Source organism: Candoia aspera, chromosome 2 (genome assembly GCF_035149785.1).
Source record: "Candoia aspera isolate rCanAsp1 chromosome 2, rCanAsp1.hap2, whole genome shotgun sequence".
Taxonomy (NCBI): domain Eukaryota; kingdom Metazoa; phylum Chordata; class Lepidosauria; order Squamata; family Boidae; genus Candoia; species Candoia aspera.
This window is the reverse complement of record NC_086154.1, coordinates 28,419,600-28,445,031: the sequence shown is the minus strand read 5'-3', so window position 1 is coordinate 28,445,031 and position 25,432 is coordinate 28,419,600. Positions and strand designations below refer to the sequence as shown.

Sequence of the window (25,432 nt, the reverse complement as noted above, 5' to 3'; positions counted from 1 at the left end):
GTTGACTCATTATATGCCCCTGACTGAGAGGCTCCTCCTTAAGTTTACCCTGTTAAGTTATCCTCACAAATGGCAGTGTTTTCTCTAATGGCAGTGTTTTCTCCAAGGTTTTCAAGCAGTAAATCAAAACATCTCTGAAATGTATAGTATATTGTAAACAAAGTTATAGGAAAAAAGTCCTGCCAAGAAAGAAAAAAAAATACAGGACATGGTGGGGTAGAGGTGTTACTGCATTTTGAAACATTTAGGTAGATATCCACAGGAATTTAATTGAAATGAAATCCAATAATCCATACACAGTAGAATAAGCCATATATTTGAATATTAACAAAGCTTCTGAATGCCTAAAAAGGAAATTGAGATGTTAGGGATTAATCCACAGCTAGTGAGAAGCAGAAAAGATACCAAGAGAATGATTACTTTATGCAACACGGATGGACTGAAAATGTACATGAGAAATGCTCTTCTGCAGTACTGCGATCCTTCCTTCACAAGCTACATGGCTCTCCATGCGCAGATAGTGATTTGCATTGGGAAGAAGGTAAAGAAATGTCTACGCTAGCTGGAGATATCATGTCTACTGAAACAATAGAAAAAAGTGTGGTTTACTGGGTCTAATCTAGGGGTTCTAACTCTGAGACTCAGAGTTCTGACATGAGGGAAAAGACCATAATTTTAATATATTATCAATCATATTTTTTATATTCATGCATTTTCTCCCTTATTGAGACACCAGTATGTTTGAAATTTGCTGAACAGAATCAGAAGCCACATTAGCACAGAAGAAGCAGCAAAATGGTCTTGTTATCATGTCATGCTTAACTGGGTCAAGAAGGGTTTAATACATGCTGGCTGGGGAATTCTGGGAGTTGAAGTCCACATTTTAAAGTTCCCAAGATTGAGAAACACTGGTTTAATATGTCAAAAGAATACCCTAACCATAACCCTGACTCAGAGGAGCAGAGTTTTCACCCCAAACAGCCCAGCCATGTTGTGTTGTGAAAATCAGTGACCTTAATCATTAGCTGCCCTTTCCTAGTTCCAAGACAGTAACAAAGTCCTAGAGGGGCAATATGAAAGTGGGGTTTCCCAAGGAACTCAATTTTTTTTTATGTTTTGCAATATATATAGCAGAATTTGTTGGGGCTTGGTAACTCCCACCTTAAAATATATATATGGGGGCGGGCAGGAAGTGACAGCTTGCCAGCTTCTTTTGCAACTGCTGAGAGAACTTAGAAATGGCTCCTTCATCACTGGGGATTATGCACTGTTGGCAAACAGGGTAAGTTATGGTCCTATGAGAGGATGACTTTGTAGGTTCTACCATACAAAGAGAACCAGCGAGTTGTTGTTGTTCTGTCTTCCGCTTTAGAAAAATAGAGAATAACATGAGTTTTTAATTCCCTTTCTGGAAGTGTTCCAATTCAGGTCACTTTGGATCTTACCCAACATCAAGTTGCACCCAAATCCATGATGTTTGGAGTAAAAGCCCCCCAACATGTTCTCACAGTCCTCACAGCATGGAGCTTCTGAGAAAGTCAGAGAAGAGGATGCTCTCATACAAAGGCAGGGGAGGAAGGAGCACATGGTGGCAGCTCCTATTTTCCACCAATATTATTGCAGCCAATTGAAGGTATCTTGCTATCTGAACCTACAGTGTTTTAACGTCCAGTGATAAGAAAAACAATGAGAGTAACAATCAGAACTGAGCCTGCTGACAGGCTGCATGTTATTTTATTCCAGGGTGGGGGAGTGGGGGGAATTATTTCTATGAAAGTGGCATGGTGATTGAGTGCAATTTGGCTGCCTCAAAGAGTTCAGTGGAGGACTTACCTCTTTCCCTGTCAGGCCTAAGGTAAGGGTTCCAGTCCATGAATAGAAAACTGGCTTTTTCCAGAGGGGTGAACGTGGGAGAGGTTGGAAAGGGAAAAATTAACATTCCCACCTGTGTTCCTGTGAGGGAGGAGTGGAAAACAACTTACTCTGGTGGTCTTGACTTTATTGCCAGTTGCACACATCCATCCTGAATTGTCAGGTAACGTCTTGCATTCCTCCCCCTCTAGGCAGGGCTCCATCTCACACCACCATTTCCCAATGACTATTGATGCTGAAAGAGAATGGACAAAGTGTTTGTGAATGGACCTTACTGCCTCCATCATTGTACTTTGCTTCATTCAAGAAAAGGCTTCCCCAGATGAGCAGAGCTCATTCAGTCCTGCACCAAATGCACATCCTTTAGTGAGAACTGAAAGCAGGGCTGGAATGCTCCAGCTGATGATAGGTCATCAGCCCTCTTATGGGATAAAAAGTCGTAAATGAGAACATCAGAAGAGGTTGGAAAAGGAACAAAATCCACTATGAGTGAAGGAAGGGACATGATACCTCTCAGATCAAGCAATGCAATTCACATCAGACAGTGCCATGTATATGGATCACAGGCTCTGTGAACAGATTTATGCTTAGTTTATGTACCTTGCTGCTGTGAGAAACATCCTGTAGAATATGAAAAATATCTCCTCCAGGCTCTCATAAATTTGCGGATACTTTCTGTATTGGGAAATCTTTTTTATTTAGCTGAACATTCCTTGCAAGCGTTCTGAAGCATCCAAGGAGCCTTTACAAAGTGGGAAGGTTGTCTGCTGAGGATGTTATAATCCTTTGAATTGAAATGAGCTATTTAAGATGACCTCATGGGTGGGGATAAACATATGCCCCCCCCCTTTGGCCCTTTGGTATCTACCTTGATTGCACAAATAATACCTGCCTAGGCCTACTGGGTGCTTTGCTACTCTAACCAGTGTTGGGAGAGCCATGCATTGTAGAATAAATTGGTTGAACATTGTATTATTTTATTGTAATACTTTGGAATATGAAGGCTGGCATTCTGGTATTGCCACTTGCAGTTCTGAGAGCAATCTAAATATGATAGTGTGCTATAGAAACCATGATACAACTTACAGCTAGTTTTGGGAACTAGATCCATTCTTTGCCAGTATATCTTTGCCAGTATATTTTTATCAGATAAGGGTGTTTTTTTTTTGCATTATTTTGTATTAAATACAGTGACAAGAAATTGTTTCAAAATTGCTTGTATAGGAGATGGTACAATGCCTTAAAGCTATACAAGGACTACTATAGTCTTCCAAATAAAGAAATCCTGGTTCTTTATGCATTTAGTTGATACAGTGATGCCTACTGTGTTACTACATAAAGTCTTCACATCCTGCTTGTCCCAGTGCAAGGACAACACCCTTATGGAGGTCTTGATGTCATCTTCAGTCTGTGTGTAGCCCACTGTGAAAGCAACTTCCACCCTTCACTCCATTTTTTTTCTGGCTCCATGTCAACGATAGTGTTTTCCAACCTTGGCTGGCAGAAGTGGTATTGCGCAGGCTGTCTGCTGTGCAGCTTCTTGTTAAAGGCAATGCCTCTGCTCCAGCAGGCTACCATATGCCTACTGACTATATGGGTCCTTGTTCTCCATGGCCCTGCCTGCCTGCCTGCCTGCCTGCCTGCCTGCCTGCCTGCCTGCCTGCCTGCCTGCCTGCCTTCCTTCCTTCCTTCCTTCCTTCCTTCCTTCCTTCCTTCCTTCCTTCCTCTACCCCCACATTTTTTTTTAAAACTGTCCTTTGTTGTTTTATTTTCTTTTTAAATTGGTCCCATGGAAATGACTTTGAAGCAGAGAAACTGACAAGAGACAGGAGATCAAGGATGGCCCGTAGGGAGGAAGAGAAGGCTGTAAGAAAGAGAATGGGCAGGGAAGGGAAGGATCCTCTGGGTGTGTTTGGATGTGCTGCTGTGGCTGAATACAGCAAGGAAGCAAGCAAACCCCAATCTTCTTACTGACAGTCATAAAGAAGATAGAGGGGAGAAAAAACACATTCAACCCCCCCCCCCCTTACATTTCTTTCCCAAAGAAGATGTCCCTCCCAATTCTCTTGGGCTGGAATCCAGTAAAGTTTTGGGCTTGTTGAAGCTGTCCTAAAGGAGCTCACAAATGGGACTGGGAGAAGGTATCTGTTGGACTGTGTGCAAAGTCTAGGGTAAAATTGACAAGAATTTTCCAGTATTTCCTTCCTAACTTAAAAAGAAGAAGTAAAAACTGGGGTGGACTAATGAAAAGCTCATTGTGAATAAGCAACTCTTACACTGAACAGGGGGTTGGATTTGATGACCTCTAAGTTACTTTCCAAGTGAACACTTCTATGGCTGTTGGATGTTGTTTGCTCATGCAAATGGAGCTGGCATGCCCTCAAGGAAATGCCCATGGAAAGGAAAGCAATTGGCACTTGCTTTCCCAACATGGGTGGGAGGGATAGAGAAACAGGGAAATCTACTAACTGGAGGTTGTGGTAACTGCCATTAGGACAGAGGGCCTGACCAGCATTATTGTCAAATCTTGAAACACCAGACAGTTATTTCTTAAGCTGGATTCATTTTCAGCTGGTATCAGGATGGAAGAGAAGCCATTTAAGTTTGTTGGCCGCTCAACTCCAGTGGACTTATAGCTCTGTGTTCCAAACTGCCCCCCCCCCCCTGCTTCTCTCTTACACACATACACACAACCACCTGCTTCCTCTTGATAACTGGAAAGATGTTACCCAGGGATATCACTCAAAAACAACTGACTGATTAGGAAATTATCTTCTACTGATGAATCATCAAATGTCCATCCTGGACTATTAAGGAACAATCTGCCAGAAAGGACTATTCAGATGCTGTAACAACATTTTTTTTGAATAGATCACCAGTAGGATTTTAATCTTGATAGAATATGTTTAAACATGGAGAATTGTGCCTCTCCACATCAGCTCCAAGCATGATGATGCAAGCTGAGGTCCAGCATTAAGGCATTTGAATGCCGACTGCATCAATGCAGAAAAGTATGTATGACTGTGCGTGCTGCACCTCTTGAGAATGTTCAGAGATAATATTTCAAAACTTATGACTTCAAAAGAAGAAAAAAATCCACTGCAGAGTTTTCTTCTTATTTATGATAGCTGTACATGAATGGAACCAAATCCTGTTATGGGTGAACTTGATTAAAACAGAAAATAAATACTCAGGCACCTCATAAAACCTGCTGCTGGCACCTAACCTTTAACATAAACATTCACTTGTGACAAGCAAAGGATACCATTGTAAATGCAAGCACATCAACCCAGAAGACATATTTAATAGAAATCTCAACAGGGCTACAAGTTATTCCTACAAATTAGCTAGGATAGGATAAATGTCAATTATACCAATAGAAGAAAAACCAAAACAAACTTTTGGATGAAAATGCCTGCAGGCTACAGTCTAATTCAATCTTTCAGCCTCTGGGATGCCTGGGGTCTGATATCTTCTGCATTACAGGAATATGGCCTATAGCTTTCCTAGGCAGAAGAAAACTTGGGAAGATGCTGCCCGAGAAAATACCGGAATTTTGTGATTATACTTGCAGTTGTTTTGAAGTAAACAACAGGCTTCTAGAAATAATGGAATATTTGAAAATAGCTTCAAATAGCTTCAAAAAGTGCTTCTAACAAGAGGATTTCTGATGAGTTCTAGTTCTCATTGGTTTGCTTAAATTGTCTGACCAACTTACTGTTGGAAACAGGTCTTTAAAGAAAAAAAAATTAGACTTTTTTGAAACTAGTTATTTGTACCGATGTCTTGGGTCACATGTTGCTTCTCAATTTAAAATACTGATTTGAGAATTAGTATTGGAATGATATCAATACCTTATTAAACACATGGCATCTAGACAACATTTCAGAGTCATATTGATAGTTGGATGTGGATTTATCTGGGTGAGGATCCATAGTCCCCATCAGCTGGATGTGGGGTGGGCAAAACATTTCACAGCTTTCTTTTCCCCAGAATCCTACTGTGCTTCCTAAAAGTTCATTCCTTTGATTGAAGGAAGATTGGATAAGTATGAACAATGCATGTGGGGCTCCCAGAGAAAGAATAAATACAAGAAAATGATCTTGCCCAGTCCTCTCCCATTTATGGAAGGACAACTCTGTATCCAACCCATTTATAACAGAATATTTGAAATAAAATGCCTGAGTCAGATTGCACATTTAGCATGAATGTGCTGATTTGAGCTTTCATCACTCAAACATTTCATCCCCTAAAACTGGTATAATCTTCAATTTACCTCCCATTCACAATATTGCTTTCAGTCTAGATTTTAAAATGATTGCAGAGCAGCCTATTCAGTAAGAATTCCTCCTGAGTGTGTGAGAATAGGACTGCAGGGGTTCCAGAGTTAAATTATATGCAACTGTACAGACTGTGCAAGTAAGGTAACTTGTTTATTTTCTTTTTTAAAGTGAAAATAGAGGACACAGAGTGACCAAGGTTTGGTCTGTTTTGAAAGATAGGAGGATCAGTAGTATTTTTTTTTCTCTCAATGAGGGATAGCTGAAAATCCACCCAAACTTTAAGACTACCAGAGCTTGGCTGCAAAAATCCAGAATAATATAGGTAGTGGTGAAAACACTTTTTGGTATCACTTGGTTAACATCTAGTGGTCATCCAGGTTTTTGTGGTCCTGCTCTGGCAGCTTTACTGAAGCTACCAGTGATACCAGAGTCCTAATAGCACCTAACTTCCTCCCCATGCACCAGCTCACTCCCACTTACTATTTCTAATGGATTCAAGTCACTCAGCTTCAGCAGATGGTAGCATCTAGCCAGGCTTGGCTGATCTTAGAAGCTAAGCAGGTTGGGCAATATTTGGATGAGGGAGGACCTGAGAATTCTAGGACTTTAGACTGGACTGGGAAGATAAAAAGTCCCATAATACTGCCAAGAAAATTGCATTTATGCAGCCATTAGGAGTTGAGCTTGACTTGTGGGTGTCTTCACATATAATTCCTCCTTGGCATGACCTCTTCAAAATTGTGATATATTTGACCGTTCCCTAATATCTTTAAAGCAGTTTGTTGATTTTAAAAGGTCATCATAATCTAATTTTTGATTTACCTAATTGGTGCATTGGGAATTTCTATAACCCGCCTGATTCTGCCTTTTACCATGACTTTATTTGCCCTAGAAATTAAAAATGGTTTAATTGTCATCATTAACCTTCAAGGAACTTTGTGAAGGCAGATCTCTAAGGAATGAAACCTTATGTTGGATTCTTTAACAATTTTCAAAAATTGTACATAATAGAGCCATAGTGAGACTGTGCAAGAATTTCTAAAATGGCTTCAGAGTGTACAGTTATAAATAGCTTGTGGAATTTTGTTCTTTTTATTTGAGATGGCCTGTTACATCATTCTGTGTAACAATATATAAAGCATTACTGCCGGTCTTCTCTCTCGAGCCATAAAAACTAAGAGAGGCTAGTAGATGAGTTGCTGGAAATATCAGTACAGAAAAAATTGCAAACAAGTTGTAGTGTTTGGTGCAAAGCATTCCATTTTAATCTAGTTCCCACTACCGAAGGGCAAAATAAATACCATTTCAATAGACAACACATTTCAGTTGCTAAAAATGAGAAAGGCATTTGTTAGCCTAATGAAAAGCTATCCATTTTGTCTTCTCCATTCAATAAATTGTGAGTTATTTTCTAAATGGATTAGATTAAAGAAAAATCCAAACTCCTGGGGACTGATTTTCACCACTGACGGAGACTCTATATGAGGAAAATGACAAAAAAGCACAGAAGTGGATAAAGTATTTTGAAAAGCGGATTCTGGTTTATAAAAATTGGATGTTTAGGATGTTTATAACCCAGTCACTTATTTCTTTTTTAAAAAACCCAAATTTAATGAAAATTGAATAAGGACATATAATGTGTTCTTATGACATACAGGTATATCTTCCTTATTTTATAACAATGCCATGGGGTGCAGAGTACTGAGAACCTGGATATTCTAGAAGGAAGATATAAATACAGCAGCTGAAATACTCTGCATTTCCCAGACAAAGATAATTTGCTCTGGGAGTTGTAAAGCTGGAATCTGACAGTCTAGAAAAATCAAAAGTGGAAAACAAAAGACTTGGAGTAGAAAAAAAACCACATGAAAGAAACTGTGGATAATTCACACACATATACATATAGACATACATATACATACATATAATATGATTGTTCTAAAGAATCAGTTTTTAAATATGGTGATGACTCATACATGGGCCAGCCAACTCATTTCAGTAAGCACCAGCTTCATGCTATGGCTTTAACCCCAGTTTCCTGATGATCATGCATGGACATATGACAAATCATATCACGTTGGTTTTGCATCTAGGAAGGGAATACATGCCCCAGAGGGAAGTTCTAGGAAGGAAACATGAAGGCTGGTTTGGATAGACCCTTATGGTGAAATTTGAGTCCTCCGTAATGGAATTATATGCCAATCTATGATTTGAGCAAAGGCATATTTTTAGCAGATGTTGGGTTTGGTCATCACTGTGACAAGCCTCAGTTTTCCCAGGGGCACTGCAAGCACCTTTCTTTTCAGTTGAATTGTAACAACCTATAACAACCTGGTACAACTGTCCTTTTCACCCTTGAGCAGACTTAAACAAACTTTTCACATCCTCTTTTATTTTCATTGTTAATGCACCCTTTCTGAGGTCATTTTTCCTTAGCATTTTATTTCTTTAAATTGTTTCATACTTCATCAGGTCTGTGAATCTGTTTTCCTTAAATAGTTCTGTTTCTTCTTTGTTGAACTTGTAATTTGGGATTCTACTCTTTCATACCACCACCTGTTTAATTATCCATTTTATATCATTACCTCTTATACTAATCTACTTATAACAGTAATGAAACAAATTTACAGTAAAATCACAACTGTTGTAGAGCTACATCAGAACAGAGCAGATGTTTTCATAATAGGCTGACTATTAGAAAGGGGGAAAACTTGCGAAGTTAAGTTTATAGAAAGGGATATTGAGTACTGACTAGCTTTGGGGTGTTTTCATTTCAAACAGTGACCTCCTTTTGAGATCTTTGATGTTAGTACTGGACTTAGAATGCCCCAATATAACAAGAAGAGAAAAACAAGTTTTCAGAATGGAGAGGGTGGCCAATGGATGACATCCACAAACCAGTCAAGATTGGTTTTCAGTGCAAATATAAGCAGTCTTATAATCTGTCTGGGCAATGTGACAAAGGAGATCTTCTCTGCTTCTCAGGACACTCCCTTGCCTCCCCTGACTTCTTCTGATGTTAACAATTATGAATGAGAAGCCAACATGCTGCAAAACAGAACAGCAACTACTAGCATCACCTTTATTTCCAAAAATGCCTCTGGGCTACAAAAAAGGTAAAGATAAACGTAAGTTTGGGTGAAGAAGAGCATCAGGGCAAGCTAGAGAGCAAATCAGAGCTTCTGGTAGAGAAAGATTTTGTGACTGGGTATTCCTACCACTGCCATCCTCTGCATACAACTAGAGTTAAACTTTCCAAATGTGTCTATAGCCCAAAAAGATTGACCAAGATTGACTCACTAGGATATTATTATTATTATTATTATTATTATTATTATTATTATTATTATTATTATTATTTTAAACCTATGCATGCTATAAGTGTATTTCTAGTCCTGCTGATATGTAGATAATTATACAGTGCTCCTGGGGTGGTTTTTTTAAACTAAGAGCAAGAAATAAAATTGCTTTAATCAAAATAAATTCTAAGAAAGACACATCTGAAAATGTGGAGGAAGGGAGAATGTTGAGATGACAGTTTTAGCTGGCATTGTTTAAGATATCTGTTTAGATACCTGGAGTGTCCTGCTATAGACTACAGCAACCTTTCATCTACTTCAAATAGAGCTTGCTAACTGGCATGCAGATCTTCCTTACATTTTGAGTGGGTGAAGGAGACAAAAACCAATACTGAAGCCAAAGGGCTCTCTGAAATTGTGACATAAAACTAGAATTAAACTTGGATGAAGGCCAAGCTGTGCCCTAAAAATACCACTTCCTTTTTTGGTTTTAAAAATTCCTGCTTTCCAAATCCCTTCCCAAGTTAACTAGTGGATCTTCACTTCAGGCTGTGGATTCCTGGAGCTTATGATGAGCTCCCATCATCTCCTCCTTTGAACAATAAAATGAGTTCAAAGTGAGATGGAGAAAAATTCCATTGGATGTGAACTTTGACAAACTCTTTTTTTTTAATGGAGTCTTCTATCACTGAAAGTAAATTATCCATTAAAGAAGGATTAAAATCAAGAAAGGAGGGAGGGAAATAAAGGAAAATGGTTAAGGGATATTGAGAGTGTCTAAGTGTTCACTTTTGACTCACCTGTTATAATTACAGGTGTACAACAATATTGGGACTAGTTGGGAGAGGACAGGAAGGGTAGACAGGTGGTGACAACACAGAAAGGTCAGTGAAGAGAAGCAGTGGCATGGCTTCAGCTTCCTAATTCATACTCAGTCCAGTACTAAAGTGGAGAAGAATTGGGTAAAATAGACTGAAACACCATCTTTTAAAATGTCCAAATACTTCTGGGAACAGTTTATAGCATAGGTTGGCATTAACATCTTGAAGCATTGGCATAATGAAGATGGCCATCTTGATCAGAAGATGAATTGGGCTATGAGATCTGGACTGCAAAAATACAGATGGCCACTAGAGGACAGAAAACCACTACAGTTTTCAAAGCCTATTTGCTGCCATTTAATAGTTATCCAGATTTTTGCAACCCAGATCTGGTAGCCTTGGTTAGAATATTGAAATGTGGTTTGTTATTCATTTTTAATGCAGTGAGTAAATGTTGAATTCAAATGGCTGTTTTGCATTTAATACTTGATGTGTTTAAAGAAAAGGAGGTAACCTTGGAAATATATTTGACTCCCAGACTGACTGTGACCCTAATGGTGCCTCAATGTCTGGAAACTCTTTCCAAGAATTATAATCTGAGCACATTGAAAGGCATCAGGTCTTGAAGGCTTCTCTAGAAAATGCCCAGAGAGATTCAGTTCCATATAATTTCAGGATTCCCTCTTTAAAATGACAGTATTGACATGCGATCTTAATTAGTGTATAGGAGCAGGAGCTAGTGTCTTGTACGGAAAGTTAAAATCCAGAAAGAACAGAAGGCGCAGTTAGCTGGGAAGCAAAGTTTCTATGAGGAAAATCAAACCTTAAGTGATTGTTTACCTGAAAGTTTCAGGAACTTTTACAAAGAACATGCAAACCAAAAACTAACTGCATCATGCCTTACAATGTGTCACTACTCTCATCAGATGCACTTCCATGGGTGCACAGTGCACATTACATTATGGGAATGCAGTGTACAGAGTTGACATTCACCGTTCAAAGCCACATTCTGATAAGAGTTAGATGCATGTCACATTTAAACCTGCTGCTTCTGATAAGTAATGATCTTTTAATTCATTTGGTAATAAAATACAATTGTAACATAAATTGGTCTACCCAGGTGAAGCCGTTGATGTTTTTTTCCGGTCTTCTGTGCCTTTAATTAAAAGCTCCCTATTAGAAGTTCAACCTGCTGAATTGCTTACTTTTGAAAATGGGTGGGAGATGGGTGATTAATTTACTCTTGTTTCAGCATAGGTCAGGACCTGGGCAACCTTCTCTGGACTTGGACGTTAAGCAGGATCAGGCCTATTTAAGATACATGGATGAGGCAACACTAGGGAATTCCAGAGCTGTGGGGAAGAGAAGGAGGAGAAAGAGGAGGACCCACAAGAAGGCAATAGTAAGCCATTTCCATAGTGTCGTCAATAAAATTGCATGGATGTGTTCATTTAATTGCCAGGAGTCTAGCCTGACTCAAGAGGGATCTTATCTTTGCTTTATTTCTTAAATAGTCCTTCTTAAAGGGTATCCACACTTGTGATTTATAGCATCATCCAATCATCCCTACAGTGATATAAAACCTGCCCAGATTAGTGATCTACTACCACAGCGATGGCTGGATGACAATATAAATCACCTTTTAGCCTTTTAATTGCCCCAGTGTCAGACTCTCTTTGAAGAAGGAAAAAAGGCTGTAATTATTTATTTTTCTCTTCATTTTCCAAAATTGTGAAATTATGCTACAGTATTCCTATCTACAGCTCTCAACCTAACTGAGAATCATTCTACAGAAAATGATAAGGCAAGACTGTTCCACACACAGTCTTAGAATGTAAAGGTTGTTATCATGTTTTTCAAGGAGAGCTACAAGAACACCCTCCAGCTTGTTGGCTCTAAATACAGAATTAGAGGGTCACCTTTCACATTTTACCTGAGAGAAGTAAAAGTACCCATCCTCGGCTGCAACTTTCCCCTGTCTTTTGTGTAGCCATTTGACCTGAGGGAGTGGGTAGTGCTGGGGCCCACTGAGGAAAGCTTCAGTATCTCTCTTGTTAAGTTTGCAGTACAGGAAGGAGCCAGCCTGCTTTTTATCAAGTGATCATTAGCCTTGTGCAGAAGCTGTTGATCTCATCCCTTCTAATAAATTCTTGACTGTCTATGATATCCCCAAAATATAGTATTGGTTGCAGAGTAAAATGTAGCAAGAAGGAAAAAGAATAGCATTCATGTGGAGGAGGCACAGTTGCTCAGGCTTTGGCTGTTTGTATCCTTCACTTAGTTAAAACTGCTTCTGAAATAAACACATCTGAGTCCCTTTGGAGCAGGGTTTCTCAACCAGAGTTCTGTGGAGCCCTAGGGTTCCATGAGAGGTCACTAGGTGTTCCCTGGGAGATCACAATTTATTTAAAAAATTATTTCAAATTTGGGCAACTTCACATTAAAGAGGTAAGTTTCATTCTTTATTTTTAGTTTAAGAACATTGTTAGTGCATATATACAGGCCGACACATGAAAAGAGTATCATAACTTTGTAACTTCTCGCCTATATTTGAGCCTGAATGTGCAGGGGTTCCTCGAGGTCTGAAAAATATTTCAAGGATTCCTCCAGGGTCAAAAAGTTGAGAAAGGTTGATATAACCCATTATTTCAAAATACTAGATGATTCTTCTGATCCATTAGAACTCCATAACATTGTTTGACTACTAGCAGCTTTTTGACTACGGATAAGGTAGTCAAAAATATAGGCCTGAAAAATATTTCAAGGGTTCCTCCAGGATCAAAAGATTGAGAAAGGCTTTGGAGTAACTGCAGATTACACTGTGCTTTATTCATTCACAGATAAAAGCAGCCATAAAAGAGCATTTTTAGTAAGCTACTTTATGGTCAGCAAAGGTTTACTTACTCATCATGCTGATTGAGATGATAGGAGTAGCCATGATTGCTAAAGATAGATTGAAGTTCTGGAGGACATGAGATTGAATTAACTGGACTCATTATCCATTTATCACCTATCACCTATCACCTATCACCTATCACCTATCTCCATCTCCACCTATCTACCTACAGTAACAATCTTTTTCTTTTAAGGCAGCCCATTGTATATTTAATTCATGCTGACATTCTACCTACATGAATTCTCAATCTCAAGCCCCCAAATTCTGTAGCATTTGTCAAAACCTTGACTGGATGTGACTGGCTTCAAATGTAGCCTTGCCTTCCTCTGTTCCATATGCTGGCTACAGCAGTTCAATTTTGGTAGAGATCCATGAGCTTTGTTCAATCTCATCTCTCCTTTTAGAAAGCACCCTACAGTTTATGCCAGAAACATTTCTGCAGTTCATTCTAAATCTGCATGAATGCAAATTGATGGATGTAGTTATGTGGCCTTGAAAACTACTCAGCTAATGAAGATTTCAACACTGGATGCAACAGTTACTAATAGCATGGATGTAGGAATTGATTAGGTTTTTCTTGAAAATGCAGAAATCAATAGTAGCTGGGTTTTCATTTCTGAACAATATAAATTCATCTAAAATAAGCTTGAATTGTTCTTCCTGAAGCCAAGATTTTAAGGATGGTCAGAATGTGAAAGTCTTCAGCTGAAAAGTTACAGACTGCATTATAATAACCCTCTTTTATTTAGGAGACTGCCAATCTACACATTAGAGACATATGTAGAGTTGTTTAGGACATTGAATTTAACCACTTATTCAGCTCAGGAACACAAGTTAAAGTATCTCTGAGCCTCAGCCTGAATACATCCAATAAAGGGGAGCACACCACCCTTCTGAGTAATCGGTTCTACCATTGAACTTCTCTAACTCTCAGGAAGTTTTTTTATCCAACATTCAATCATATTCTGCCTTCCTATAACTTAAATCCATTATTCCATGTTCTGAATCCCAGACAAATTAAACTCTCTTTTGTGTGACTTCTCTTTAGATATTTAAAGAGTCCTATTGTATCATCTCTTAATTTCTCTTTCCAGCTTAAATATTCCCAATTTACTCAATTTCATTTCACAGGACTTACAGTTTCCTTCCTTTGGACCCATTCCCTTTTGTCTAAATCCCTCTTAAAAGATAGTTCCCAGAACTAGACACAATATTTGTAGTAGAGTTTGAACCAGTGCAGAATAAAATAGAACTATATACCACCTAAAAAATGCAATTGTCTTTGTTACCATCATATCATATTGCTGATTCATATTCAGTTTGCAGTCAACTATTATTCCAAGATATTTTTCACAGTTACTGTTGCCAAGTTTTTACTCCCCAATCTGTATTAAGCAGTTGTGTGATGTTATTGGTACAGCTTTGTCAGATTCTGGGTATAAATTATTTTTATATGCTAATGATTAGGGCGAGGATTTCTATGACCTAAAACATGTTAGAAATATCCAAGCATTTATGACCTTAAAACCATTTAAATGTCACCAATTAAACCAAAAATATGACTTTACAATTTTTCTGAAATTAGCACCCTATTTTTAGGGTGGTCATCCCTGGATTAGTTTTCATTAACAGCAGAATTGCATTGGATGACCATGTGCATCTTGAAGTTAACAAACTCAAAACTCCTTCTGTTGTCCACCACTATGTTCTTGTATCTGGAGAAACTACGTTTGACATCACAAGAGGTTATAGGAACAAATTTGAAAAAAGCAAACACATCTGGAGAAAATTCTGGCTCGAAGTCTTCAAATTTTGCTTTGAGTCCATTTAGAATGTTACTTATTTTGAATAACCCAGGTTAGATTGCAGCCCTCTTTGCAGTTTATCACTAATTTTTTCAGCCACTTTCCCCTTTGCTTGCTTTAAATCACTCTCAGTTTGTTTTACAATGTTCAGGGCATCACTAAGTTCCATTCCCACAGTTTCAAGGCATGTGATTGCTCTTGATAATCCACTGAAGTTAGATCCTATATATGCTAATTTTCCAGCCAAGGTTTCGAAAAAGGAATCTTGCACAATCTTGATGGAGGAAGATTCACAACAGTCAAATTGTTTAATTATCCGCTGCAAGGAAGCATAATTTGTGAAATAACACATAGCAGCATCCAGCCAATTCCCCCAATGTGTCACGACTGGTTGGGGAGGGAGAACCAAAGCAGGAGCAATTTCTTTGAACTTTTGTACTCGAAGTGGAGCTTTAATGAACATTTTTTCCCCATTCAAAATTATCTTATCTACGTCAGGATAGTTGCTTCGAATCTCTTCGGCCACTCTGTGTAAACCATGTGCAAGGCGTGTGATATGGATCATTTTTGGATAAAGATGTTTAAGTCCTTTGGCTGCTTTAGTCATGTATAGAGTGGCATCTGTTAGAAACAGAAGGATATTTCCCCTTTTTACACCATCCGTCCAGAGTAGTTTCATAGACTCGTCAAAGAACATAGCAATAGTGGAATTGTTTACTTTTTGTAGAGTTTCACATGTTAGAAGAAATACTTCACCAGGCTTGTCACATTTCAGAGTGCCAATAATAACATTGGCTACATATCTTCTGTTTATATCACTTGTTTCATCTATTGAAACCCATACCTTATTGTTGTCAACAGCAGATCTTATCTTTCTAACACATCTTCATAGCAGGCAGAGAAACTCTCTCAAAAAGGAGACGTTGCCTGTTCTCAGTGAAGGTAAATCTTGCTAAACAGCTCTTGTGTTTCACAATGTCACAATGTTGTTGAATATTAAAACGCTTTTGGGCCAATACCTTAACTTCACACAACTTACAGAACAAAATATCACCATTGCTATTGAAAATCTGCTCCCCAAATTCTTGAACAAGACACCGCAATTTCACACTTGCTGAACATCTACTTTAGGCATGTTGAAATCAGATTGCAGCTCTCATGTGACTCTATCACCTTGAACATACACACCCCTGAGTTGGGGAGCAAATGAGAAAAAGAAAAAAGAAAAAAAAGGCAAATTCTCACTCTTTTTTTCAGGCCTGGTCAGAGGAGAAGCCTCTGCCTGCTGAAGACATTTTAAAAAAGGTTGCTCTCCCTCTCTTACACACAGACATACACACACACAGCCCTGAGTTGGGGAGCAAATAAGAAAAAGAAAATAAAACAGGCAAATCCTCACCATTTTTTCAGCCCTGTTCAGGGGAGAAGTCTTTGTTCCCACCTCTCTCTCTCTCTCTCTGTTCACAAACACACACACACAAACCTCCCTGAGTTGGGGAGCGAATAAGAAAAAGAAAAAAAAAACAGGCAAATTCTCACTTTCTTTGCTGGCTCAAACTTGCTGGCTTATCAGGAGGTTGCCAATGACCAAAATATGACCAAAATATTATGCTTGCTACAAAATTAAGTAGAAATATGACTTTTCAGGCAAAATAAAAAGCATCTAATTCTCACCAGATTACTCTAAAACATGTTTTAACTTACTTATAAATTCAAATAAAGGTTCCAGAAAAAATATGACATGTCATAGAAATCCTCACCCTACTAATGATATTTTGACATTATTGGATAATTACTCTACTTCATTGCCTAACTTGATATGGGTGGTGCAACAATTTGGAAAATATTCGGGTTATAAGATTAATTGGAAAAAAATCTTACTTATTTCCTGTGGGATCTAATATATCAATAGATCAATTTAAGAAGTTTAGTTTCATAATTGGTATGGAATATATAAAACATTTAGGATTATATATACCATCCCAAATCTCAAAATATACAGAAATGTATTAAATGCTATAGACAAGATTGCTATGGATATTAAAGATGGATTAAAATTCCATTAAGTTGGTGGGGTAAGATTAATGTTATTAAAATGGATATTACCCTTTGATTTATTTATATTTTAACAGGCATTCTGATGTTAATTCCAAATAGGTATTTTATTCAGATAGACAAGTTGAGGAAAGTTATATGGGAAGGTAGTCTTTCAAAAATATCTCTGGGCATTTATCATCTGTATTTATGTGAAATGGGAAAATTGTGGAATTTGATTTTTTTTTTAATGAACTTTGGTTATACTGGGCATGGAGAATAGCTCAGATATTGAGAGACTGGAGAAGTATTTCTACCCTGGATGTCAAGGACTGGATTCGAGAAATGTATAATTTATCAATTTTTTGGAAGACTATTTTTCCTGCCAATCAAAATGACATAGTATGCTTTCTTTGGCATATATTTCACAATATTTTGCAAGAATATATAAATTGTTAAGGGTAATCTGTTGATTTATCATCTTCCTGAAGGAATCTTGGGAAAATAGAATTAGCTATGCCAGAGGATCTGATGAGCTCAAAGAGACTGATGATATGGATTTCCAGTGGGAATAAGGCAGACTGAGTAACTGTGCCCACAAGCTCCATGGGCAGAACTGGCTTTGTGGCAGTTTTTTCAGGCTCAGGCTGGTTTCTCCTATAGCCCAGAGCATTTCTGCAGATTAAGGAAAATGCTTGGAATTGACCCATTTGTCCTCTGGACAATGAGTTGCAGCCAGGAGATAGTGGACAGTGTGTGCAATTGATGGGTAAGACTTCGCTGGGAGGCTGGGATTTCACCATTTCCAAGCCGTGCTGCAGCCCTTAAAGGGACGTTAAGTCCAGCCACCCCATTTCTAAAGCTCCCAATTTATTTATTTTTTAAAAAGTTTTTGTACCCGAAGAGAGGCTTTCTACAGTAAGAAGAAGTGGACTCTCTTGTGCTTATAGTTATTTCTCAATTAAATTTTTAAAATCTTTTAAAGTTTTGGCTTATCTTCACATTTAAAGACTAAGGAGAACTAAGAATAAATAATTGCCTCCCTGTTATTATTTTTGTACTGAATTTGAAGGATTCAATATGTTCCTACATGTTGAATTTGTTGTTTTGAATTTTTAGTCTTCTGTTCATTTTCCCTGAGTGCTGCTTGTTAGCACACTTTCTCTTGTTTCAATTTCACTCAGAAGTTTTTCATTAACTCATTAACTCCTATCTGCATGAGTCAAGTATCTAGGGGGCGCTATAATCTACTGCCTGAAACATGGAGAATTTCAAGGAAGCTTTTTCAGAGTTCTCTTGTGAGCTTAAGCAGACCTTCAAAGATATTTTTTTCAGATTGCTGTCAGGCTATTCTGCAGAATATTCGGTACATTGGGGAAGATATTCTTTCTAAAGGGTGTCATCTGGCTGAAGATGTTATGGAAGAAGATGAGGATTTTAACAAGGAAGGAGATCTTTCTACTGACAGCAAGGCTGAAGTAATGCCAGACAAAGACTACATTTTGGTGCTGAAGGGGTTAAAGTGACAGTCTGAGCTGCAGATTACAAGGGGAGCTGTTTTTCTGAGGGAATGTTATAGGAGAGAAGAGAATCTGCTTTGTGGGAGTTTGTTTGCTGAGAAGTCTGAGTTTTTAAGGGGGGCAGTTGGGCTGTTTGATTTTTGCAAGAAAAAAGTCTTGGGTGTAATAGGGAGATATGTAAATGTCTTAGTATATTTTGAAGTGGGGTAAAAATTTAAGAATGTGTAATTGGATTGATAATGAGGCTATTATGATTTGGATTAAGATCTACTGGACTTTTTTAAAGGCTTGTTTGATTTGTAAGATTTATAAGGTATCTATAAGGTATAAATAATAATTGTTTGGTTTTTAGGTTTAATAGGGTTAAGATTGCTGTAGTATTATTAATTATAAAAGTAGAAAATTTATGTTTTTATAATTTGATTTTTATTATAGTGGACAGAAATATGTAGAATAGTGGTAGGAAGGAAATAAATAAATGTTGTCTTATGGGGGAGGGAAGTTGATTTAGAAATTTATATATTTTTCTTTTTTATATATATAAGGGGAAGGAGCAATTGCATTAGTGATTTGTATATGTGCTAATGGAAGGAGTCATAGAAATAATGTGATCTTGGTTTGATATAGAGTAAGGGATTGATTATGGAAATTGCTGTATATTCTTGCTGTTGAAAGTTGGAAGTCACTTCTTTATGTAATCTTCAAAATTCTTTTTTCCTGTGTTTCATACTTTTTTAGTTTTTCTTTTTGTAGTTTTTTTTCTTTTTTGTAGTTTTTATCTTTGTTTCAAACTCAGTAAAATTCTTTAAAAAAAAGAGATCCAATGATATGTTAACACTGTATAATTATAAATTATGTTAAGGATTTAGCACCTTTATTGGTTTTTTTAAAAAAATAAATGCAAAGCATGGTGGGGAGGAATGCATGGGGGTTTGTAATTGGCATTCAGACCTTTCCTTTTTAGATACTACCTAGTAAGAACATTCACCCTGTCTGTCAGATTTAGGAAATACAGCTCCATTATTATCAGCTGGGAAGTTCTTTTTCCTATTTTCATTTGCTATGTAGGAGTTTTATTCACATTATACTGTAGCTGTGTACTGCTGTACCTATGAGAATTCCTTCCTCTTCTTCCAGAACATACCAAATACTTAATTTTGAAAAAAATTGAAGATGTGATTGCGGAACATTTAATTGACATGTCAACAGATCCTGAACACCTAAACAGTGCTGAAAAACCAATGTAACTCAAAGGCCAGACACACCCACACATCTCTGTCCATAAAATCTGCTCTGCTTTCTTGGTCTTGTTTGAGAATCTCATAGCACTGAGTGACCTCCTTTATAATTAATAAATGTACAGCCTTTTAATCCTTTTAACTTTTATTTAGCTAGGTTGGTGAGAAGTTGACACCATAAATCTTAATTTACTGAAGTGTCCAATTAAAACAAAAACAAGAAAATGGATCATAAGAGAAAGGACCTGGCAAGAATCTGACCTGAGATCTGACCTGAGAACAACTTGTCCCTCTTTTTTAAAATTGACTATTGAATTTATATCCTACCTTTATCTCTAACAAGGGCTCAGTATCACAATAAAATACCAAAATACTTTTTTAAAAACCAGAAAGGAAAAGCAGTTGATAATAAAATCACTGTTTTACATGTCTTACACATTAACCATTAAATGAAGGTATACATCTTTTTATTTATCTGAACCTTGGTGAACTTCATAAATGTATATGGTAATAATTACAGTCCTGGTCACTTGGGGTACCCAACAAAATATGACTATGGCAGGAGTAGAAACTAGTTCTGGAATTCCCCCCACACCCCCTTATTAATTCTCATTCAGTCTGAGGAAAGAGAAATTGCTTTCAATTTTCCTTTTTTTGAAAAGAAAAGAAAATTTCAAGGAAATTCTCATGGCTGCTGTGTGATACTCTTGCACTTGGTTTTAGTTATGAGTAGGCAAGAAGTGTATGTGAATGTGTTTTCTTCACTTGTGCAGTAATTTCTCCAGTGGTTTGAAGCTTTTTGACTTCCCATGGTTCAGGGAAATCCTTAGAAACAAGATTCCAAGAAAATAAAAGGGATTTTTTTTCCCCAGATTGGGAAGTGCAGAGAATCAGAGGAACTTCGGAATGACAGAAGACAACATCACTTCCAACAACACAGTAATCTCAAAGAACCAACAAGGAAAATGCTGAAGGAATTCTCAAGCACCTTGAGAATAATGTAGAAAAACAGGAACCTCTTTCTCAGGAAAATAAAACTTTCGAGCAGTTGGATACTAGATTACAACTCAGTGTTATTAGAAGGAGAGAGGAAAGTGGAAGTGACTTCATAGAAACAGTAGAGTTCTTGGCCACCATATATTTGTAAGCCGCCCAGAGTCACTTGTTGAGATGGGCGGCTATAGAAATCAATCAATCAATCAATCAAATAAATAAATCAGTGCTTTGCCATTGTCGTCTTCTGGGATGTTCCCCACCTCCCAAGACTAGTTAGACCTGATCCTACTGTCAGCCCTTCAAGATAGCCAGACAAGAAGCACAACAATGAATACTAGCTCCATCTTTATTGTAAGGTTCCATTTCTCAAAGGAAGGGAAGGGAGGTACTGAGACTTACAAGGTATTTCCAGGTAAAATATTTCATTTCTGAATTTGAAATGTTGAATTTGATATGCCTAACATCAGATACAGCCTAATATGCATATACATGCACACAGACATACATTCCTATGGTGTATAATGAAGATAATTTCATTTGATGTGTCAAGTTGAGAATACACAGACCTTTCCACACTTCCAAATGCATCTTGCAGCGCAAGCTATGCCTAAAACTTTGTCACATCAATTTCAACTAACATAAAAGGTAGGATGTGTTAATTTATGGTGGCTACCTTTTGCATGGACTTCTCAATTATTTATATTGTAATTTAAATGATTAATGCAGCTATTTGAATAAACAGTTTATATTCACCAAAAGAATATAAACTGCAAGGGTGGCCGAAGAAATACTTGATGCTGCAGATAGCTCCTATGAATAAAATATAAGCCACAGTGGTCAAAGTTTATATGACCTTCTCCCAAGTTGTCAGGGATTTTTTTATATGTAATTGTGCATCTTTGGTTTGTGATGCAGTGCACAGGCTATATCAGAATGGGCCATTCTTGTTTGAAATATGACCTCAAGTAATAGGGATGGCTCTATCACTTGCTATCAGCAACTAATGGAGTCAATATTTAAAATATTTAACAGATTGTATATTTTGCACTATTACCAGGCTCTTCAATGGATTCTAACCACTGCCAGACCTGTGCACTGGAAACAATGCAACTCCATCATAAACACTGAAAGAGGCTTCTTGGGTACCCATTAAGACAATTTTACACACATCTAACACAGTGAAGACACTTGTTTTCAGAACCTGAAGATGGAATTAGCCAATGAGCACATATTTTGATAGAGTATTACTAAATGTGGCTTTTAATTTAGTTGATTTCAAGTAGTGGCATATGTTAATCTCTTTGTATTAATTACTCAAAATTGGCCGATGATTTTTCTTCTCCTCCCTCCTTTCACATTTTAACCGTAGCCTCAGGAAACTGGGATTTATGCTAACTGTTGATAATTCCCATTAATATTAATTGGATTGTTATAGTTACATTTCCCAAGCAAATTACCATAGTTTGAAATTATAGGTGAAAATCCATTTCCTTACATTTCTATTTTTATTTTATTTTTTAAGGGGCAATTTCTCCCTCCCTGGTAAGATTTTAAATTCATATCCTTTATCTCTCACTTTTCTTTAAATTGAAAATGCTATAGCATTACATGCAAAAAAGAATCAATCTCAGAAGGGAAAGAAGAAGAACCAAATATAGATTAAAAAGCTGCCTCTCCAAAGATTTTGAAATATGAGGAGCCTGGCTCTGCATGTAAGATTAAGGGCAGATATGTGCATGAGACAAGTTCAGATTTTATCACAGAGAGTTTTTTTTTACTATATGGGTTGTTCCAAATACAGAGATATTTTGTCACCTAAAGCTACAATAAAGATACATATTGCTTTCTCATTTTGAAAAGAGAAGGATTAATGAGAAAGAGAAACCAGAAATGCAGTTAGATCCTTATCATGTCAAAATGTCACCCCATCAGTGTCTGTGCCAAACCATGATGACAACAAAATGACAACATCCATGTGGTGATGCCTCTATATTAATGTTGCCATTGCACACTTGTGTCACAATGCCTGAAGCAAATATGTAAATTGCAGCATGTTGAGAGCACAACATGCCAGTAACTATGATAGAATGTTAAGTTGCCTTTATGCCACTCTAGTTAATGGCTTTGTGTGGATACACAAGAAACAGAAGTAAACACAAGGAAGAACGTAAAGGCTACAGTCTACTAATTCACTACTTCATGAAGTATCTACTCACATTGTAATGTGACATTACTGACAACGTAATTTTATTTATTTTTCCTGACCTTTGAGATTTTATACAACTTTGCAGTTAATATTTATAGGCTATTACATCCAGTGGAAATTTTGTCACTTCTAAAACCTTTGAAGACTGTACCAAACCGCTGAATCACATTTGTGGGGTGGGGACATGAAATGAAGAACGGTAGGAATTACTGATTAATTCCTCCGGTGAATACCACTGTATTGGTGGATGAATGTAACTGGATTTTGCCCTGAGTTTTAACTGGAAGTTTCCTTAGATAAATCATAATAGACAAATGGTTGATAATAAATAGAAGTATAACTCAAATTGGATTGGATCCAGACTTAGTGATGCTTAGAGCCTAGTTACCCAAATACATGAGTTTTGTTGATTTTAATGGATCTACTCTAAACGTGATTAAGTCTACTTTCAATTTAAGAACTCCTACACCATGATAATTAATTTCCATTTATAAAAGGCTGTGTCTTAATTTTATATTTAATTTTCAAGGCAGTAATCCTAAAGATAATTAAATAGCAGGAATTAATGATGCCCATTATATCATACCACCATGTCACCTTTATCAAGATTCTATTAAAATCCACCTGCTGCAAATCCTTCACTTATTTTTACCTTAGTAGGGAGCTCCACATTCAAAAGTTGGTGGCTATTTCAATAATTAACAAACAGTTCCAATGAAATGAAAAAGAACTGTGAGATAGTTAAAGGCTGCCCCCTCCCATTTAATGCTTAAAAGTAAGGCTACTCCCTATTTCTATCTAATTCCATTTATTTAAGTCTTGGTGTACTAGAGATCACTTCACACAAATCTGCTTTCTTTTTTAGTGGCATGTAAGTGGCCACTCCAATAAGTGGATATAGGATTGCAGCAGAGAAGAGGGCCAGGCACTTCTGTAGTGCAAGCTTCATTAGTTTCATTGTTCTGAGACTACAAGCACAAAAACTAAAAATAAAGAAAATAAAATTATTCAAGTCCACAAATTACTCCATCTCCCCCTTGGCATCAGGGGATAAACACCTTTTCTGACTAATCAAGACAAGAATCAAAGCAAGCCTTCTGATAAACTACTTACGCGGTCACACTTGAGCTGGAAATTATTTGCATGAATTAGATGACAAAACAGCACTTTTCTATTATGCTTCAGGAAATAGATGCTTGCTAAATAACTCTTTTAACTTTCCTTAAGCACGTATCGATTATGGCCAATAGCAATTAAAAGTAGAAGACAATTAAGTTTCAAATTTAATGGCGTTTGGCTCCTGTTAATTTACTGGATGTCCTAATCAATTCATTGTCCTAGATACCTGTCAATTTCAGTGAATTTCAGTTTCTCCGAAGCTCCTTTTGCTGAAAAAATAGCAATAATTATTATGTGAAATAAATAAGAAAGAAGGATTAAAAACTGAATGGCCCACTGGGATGACAAATGCAGTAGCTTATTGCAAAACATTTTTCTTTAGCTTGACACCATGAGAAGTTTATGGCCTGAGTAGGCTTTGCCCTATCACATAATGTGTGAGCACTTTTAGCTTTATCTCCACATTTGCATAGAATCTTGACAATCTAAGCAAGGGGTGTATCGCTCTTCCTCAGTCTATCAGTACTACTGGTTAATCTTAGTCTGATCTTTCCATGGGGGCTAAATGCATGGAGAAGGGAGGAATAGGTCTAGACAGGGCCGTAACTTGGGGGGGGCAAGCGGGTCATGTGCCCCAGGTGCCATGCTGGGGGGGCACCAAAATGACAAAATTGTCCTCACCAACCCATGGGGGGGGGGCGCAGAATGCATGTTTGCCTTGGGTGACACAGACCCTAGTTGCAGGCCTGGGTCTAGACAAAGTTAGACATGGAGAGGCAGTCTACCATGATGTTGTCCTAAACAACCTCCTCCTTTGCAAACCACCTCACTCCATTTTGGTGAATAGAAGGAATTCTTGTTGCCTGAAGGTTCAGCAAGGAAGAATTGATGAATTAATATTAGGTCAAATTTCAGCTAATAATTATGATGGGACCAATTTAGCTTTTGAATGGTACTTTCCCCATCTTTTAAACTGTTCTACTTGATTATGACAAAATGGTGGGCAGCCATCTGCCTTCAGTTTCTTTCGTTCTTTTTAAATGAATATTGGACAAGGTTGGCAAATGAGAGAGAGAGGGCCATGGATGCCAAGCTTCCATGATTTTCTTCACAATCTGTTGACAGAGTATGGTTGGCCACTATGGGAAGTCAAATACTGAATGTATTTATTTAGTAAATTACATTATTACTTTACTATTGTTTATTTTTGATGTTATGTAAATATATTGAGAGCTCTTGCACCGAAGTCAAATTCCTTGTACGTCTAATCATACTTGACCAATAAAGTATTCTATTCTATTCTATTCTATTCTATTCTATTCTATTCTATTCTATTCTATTCT

The 25,432-nt window shown here is 37.4% G+C and overlaps 1 protein-coding gene across 1 annotated transcript in view; it reads right to left on the bottom strand.

The window, feature by feature from the left end:
• Positions 1 to 1,021: 1,021 nt before the first annotated feature.
• TAFA1 (TAFA chemokine like family member 1) overlaps positions 1,022 to 25,432 on the bottom strand; it is a 392,843-nt gene continuing 368,432 nt past the window's right edge. The window contains exons 4-5 of the mRNA XM_063292832.1: positions 1,983 to 2,107; positions 1,022 to 1,060 (exon numbers count right to left, since the gene is read on the bottom strand). Coding sequence (XP_063148902.1) covers positions 1,022 to 1,060; positions 1,983 to 2,107 — 164 coding nt within the window. The remainder of the gene's footprint in view (positions 1,061 to 1,982; positions 2,108 to 25,432) is intronic.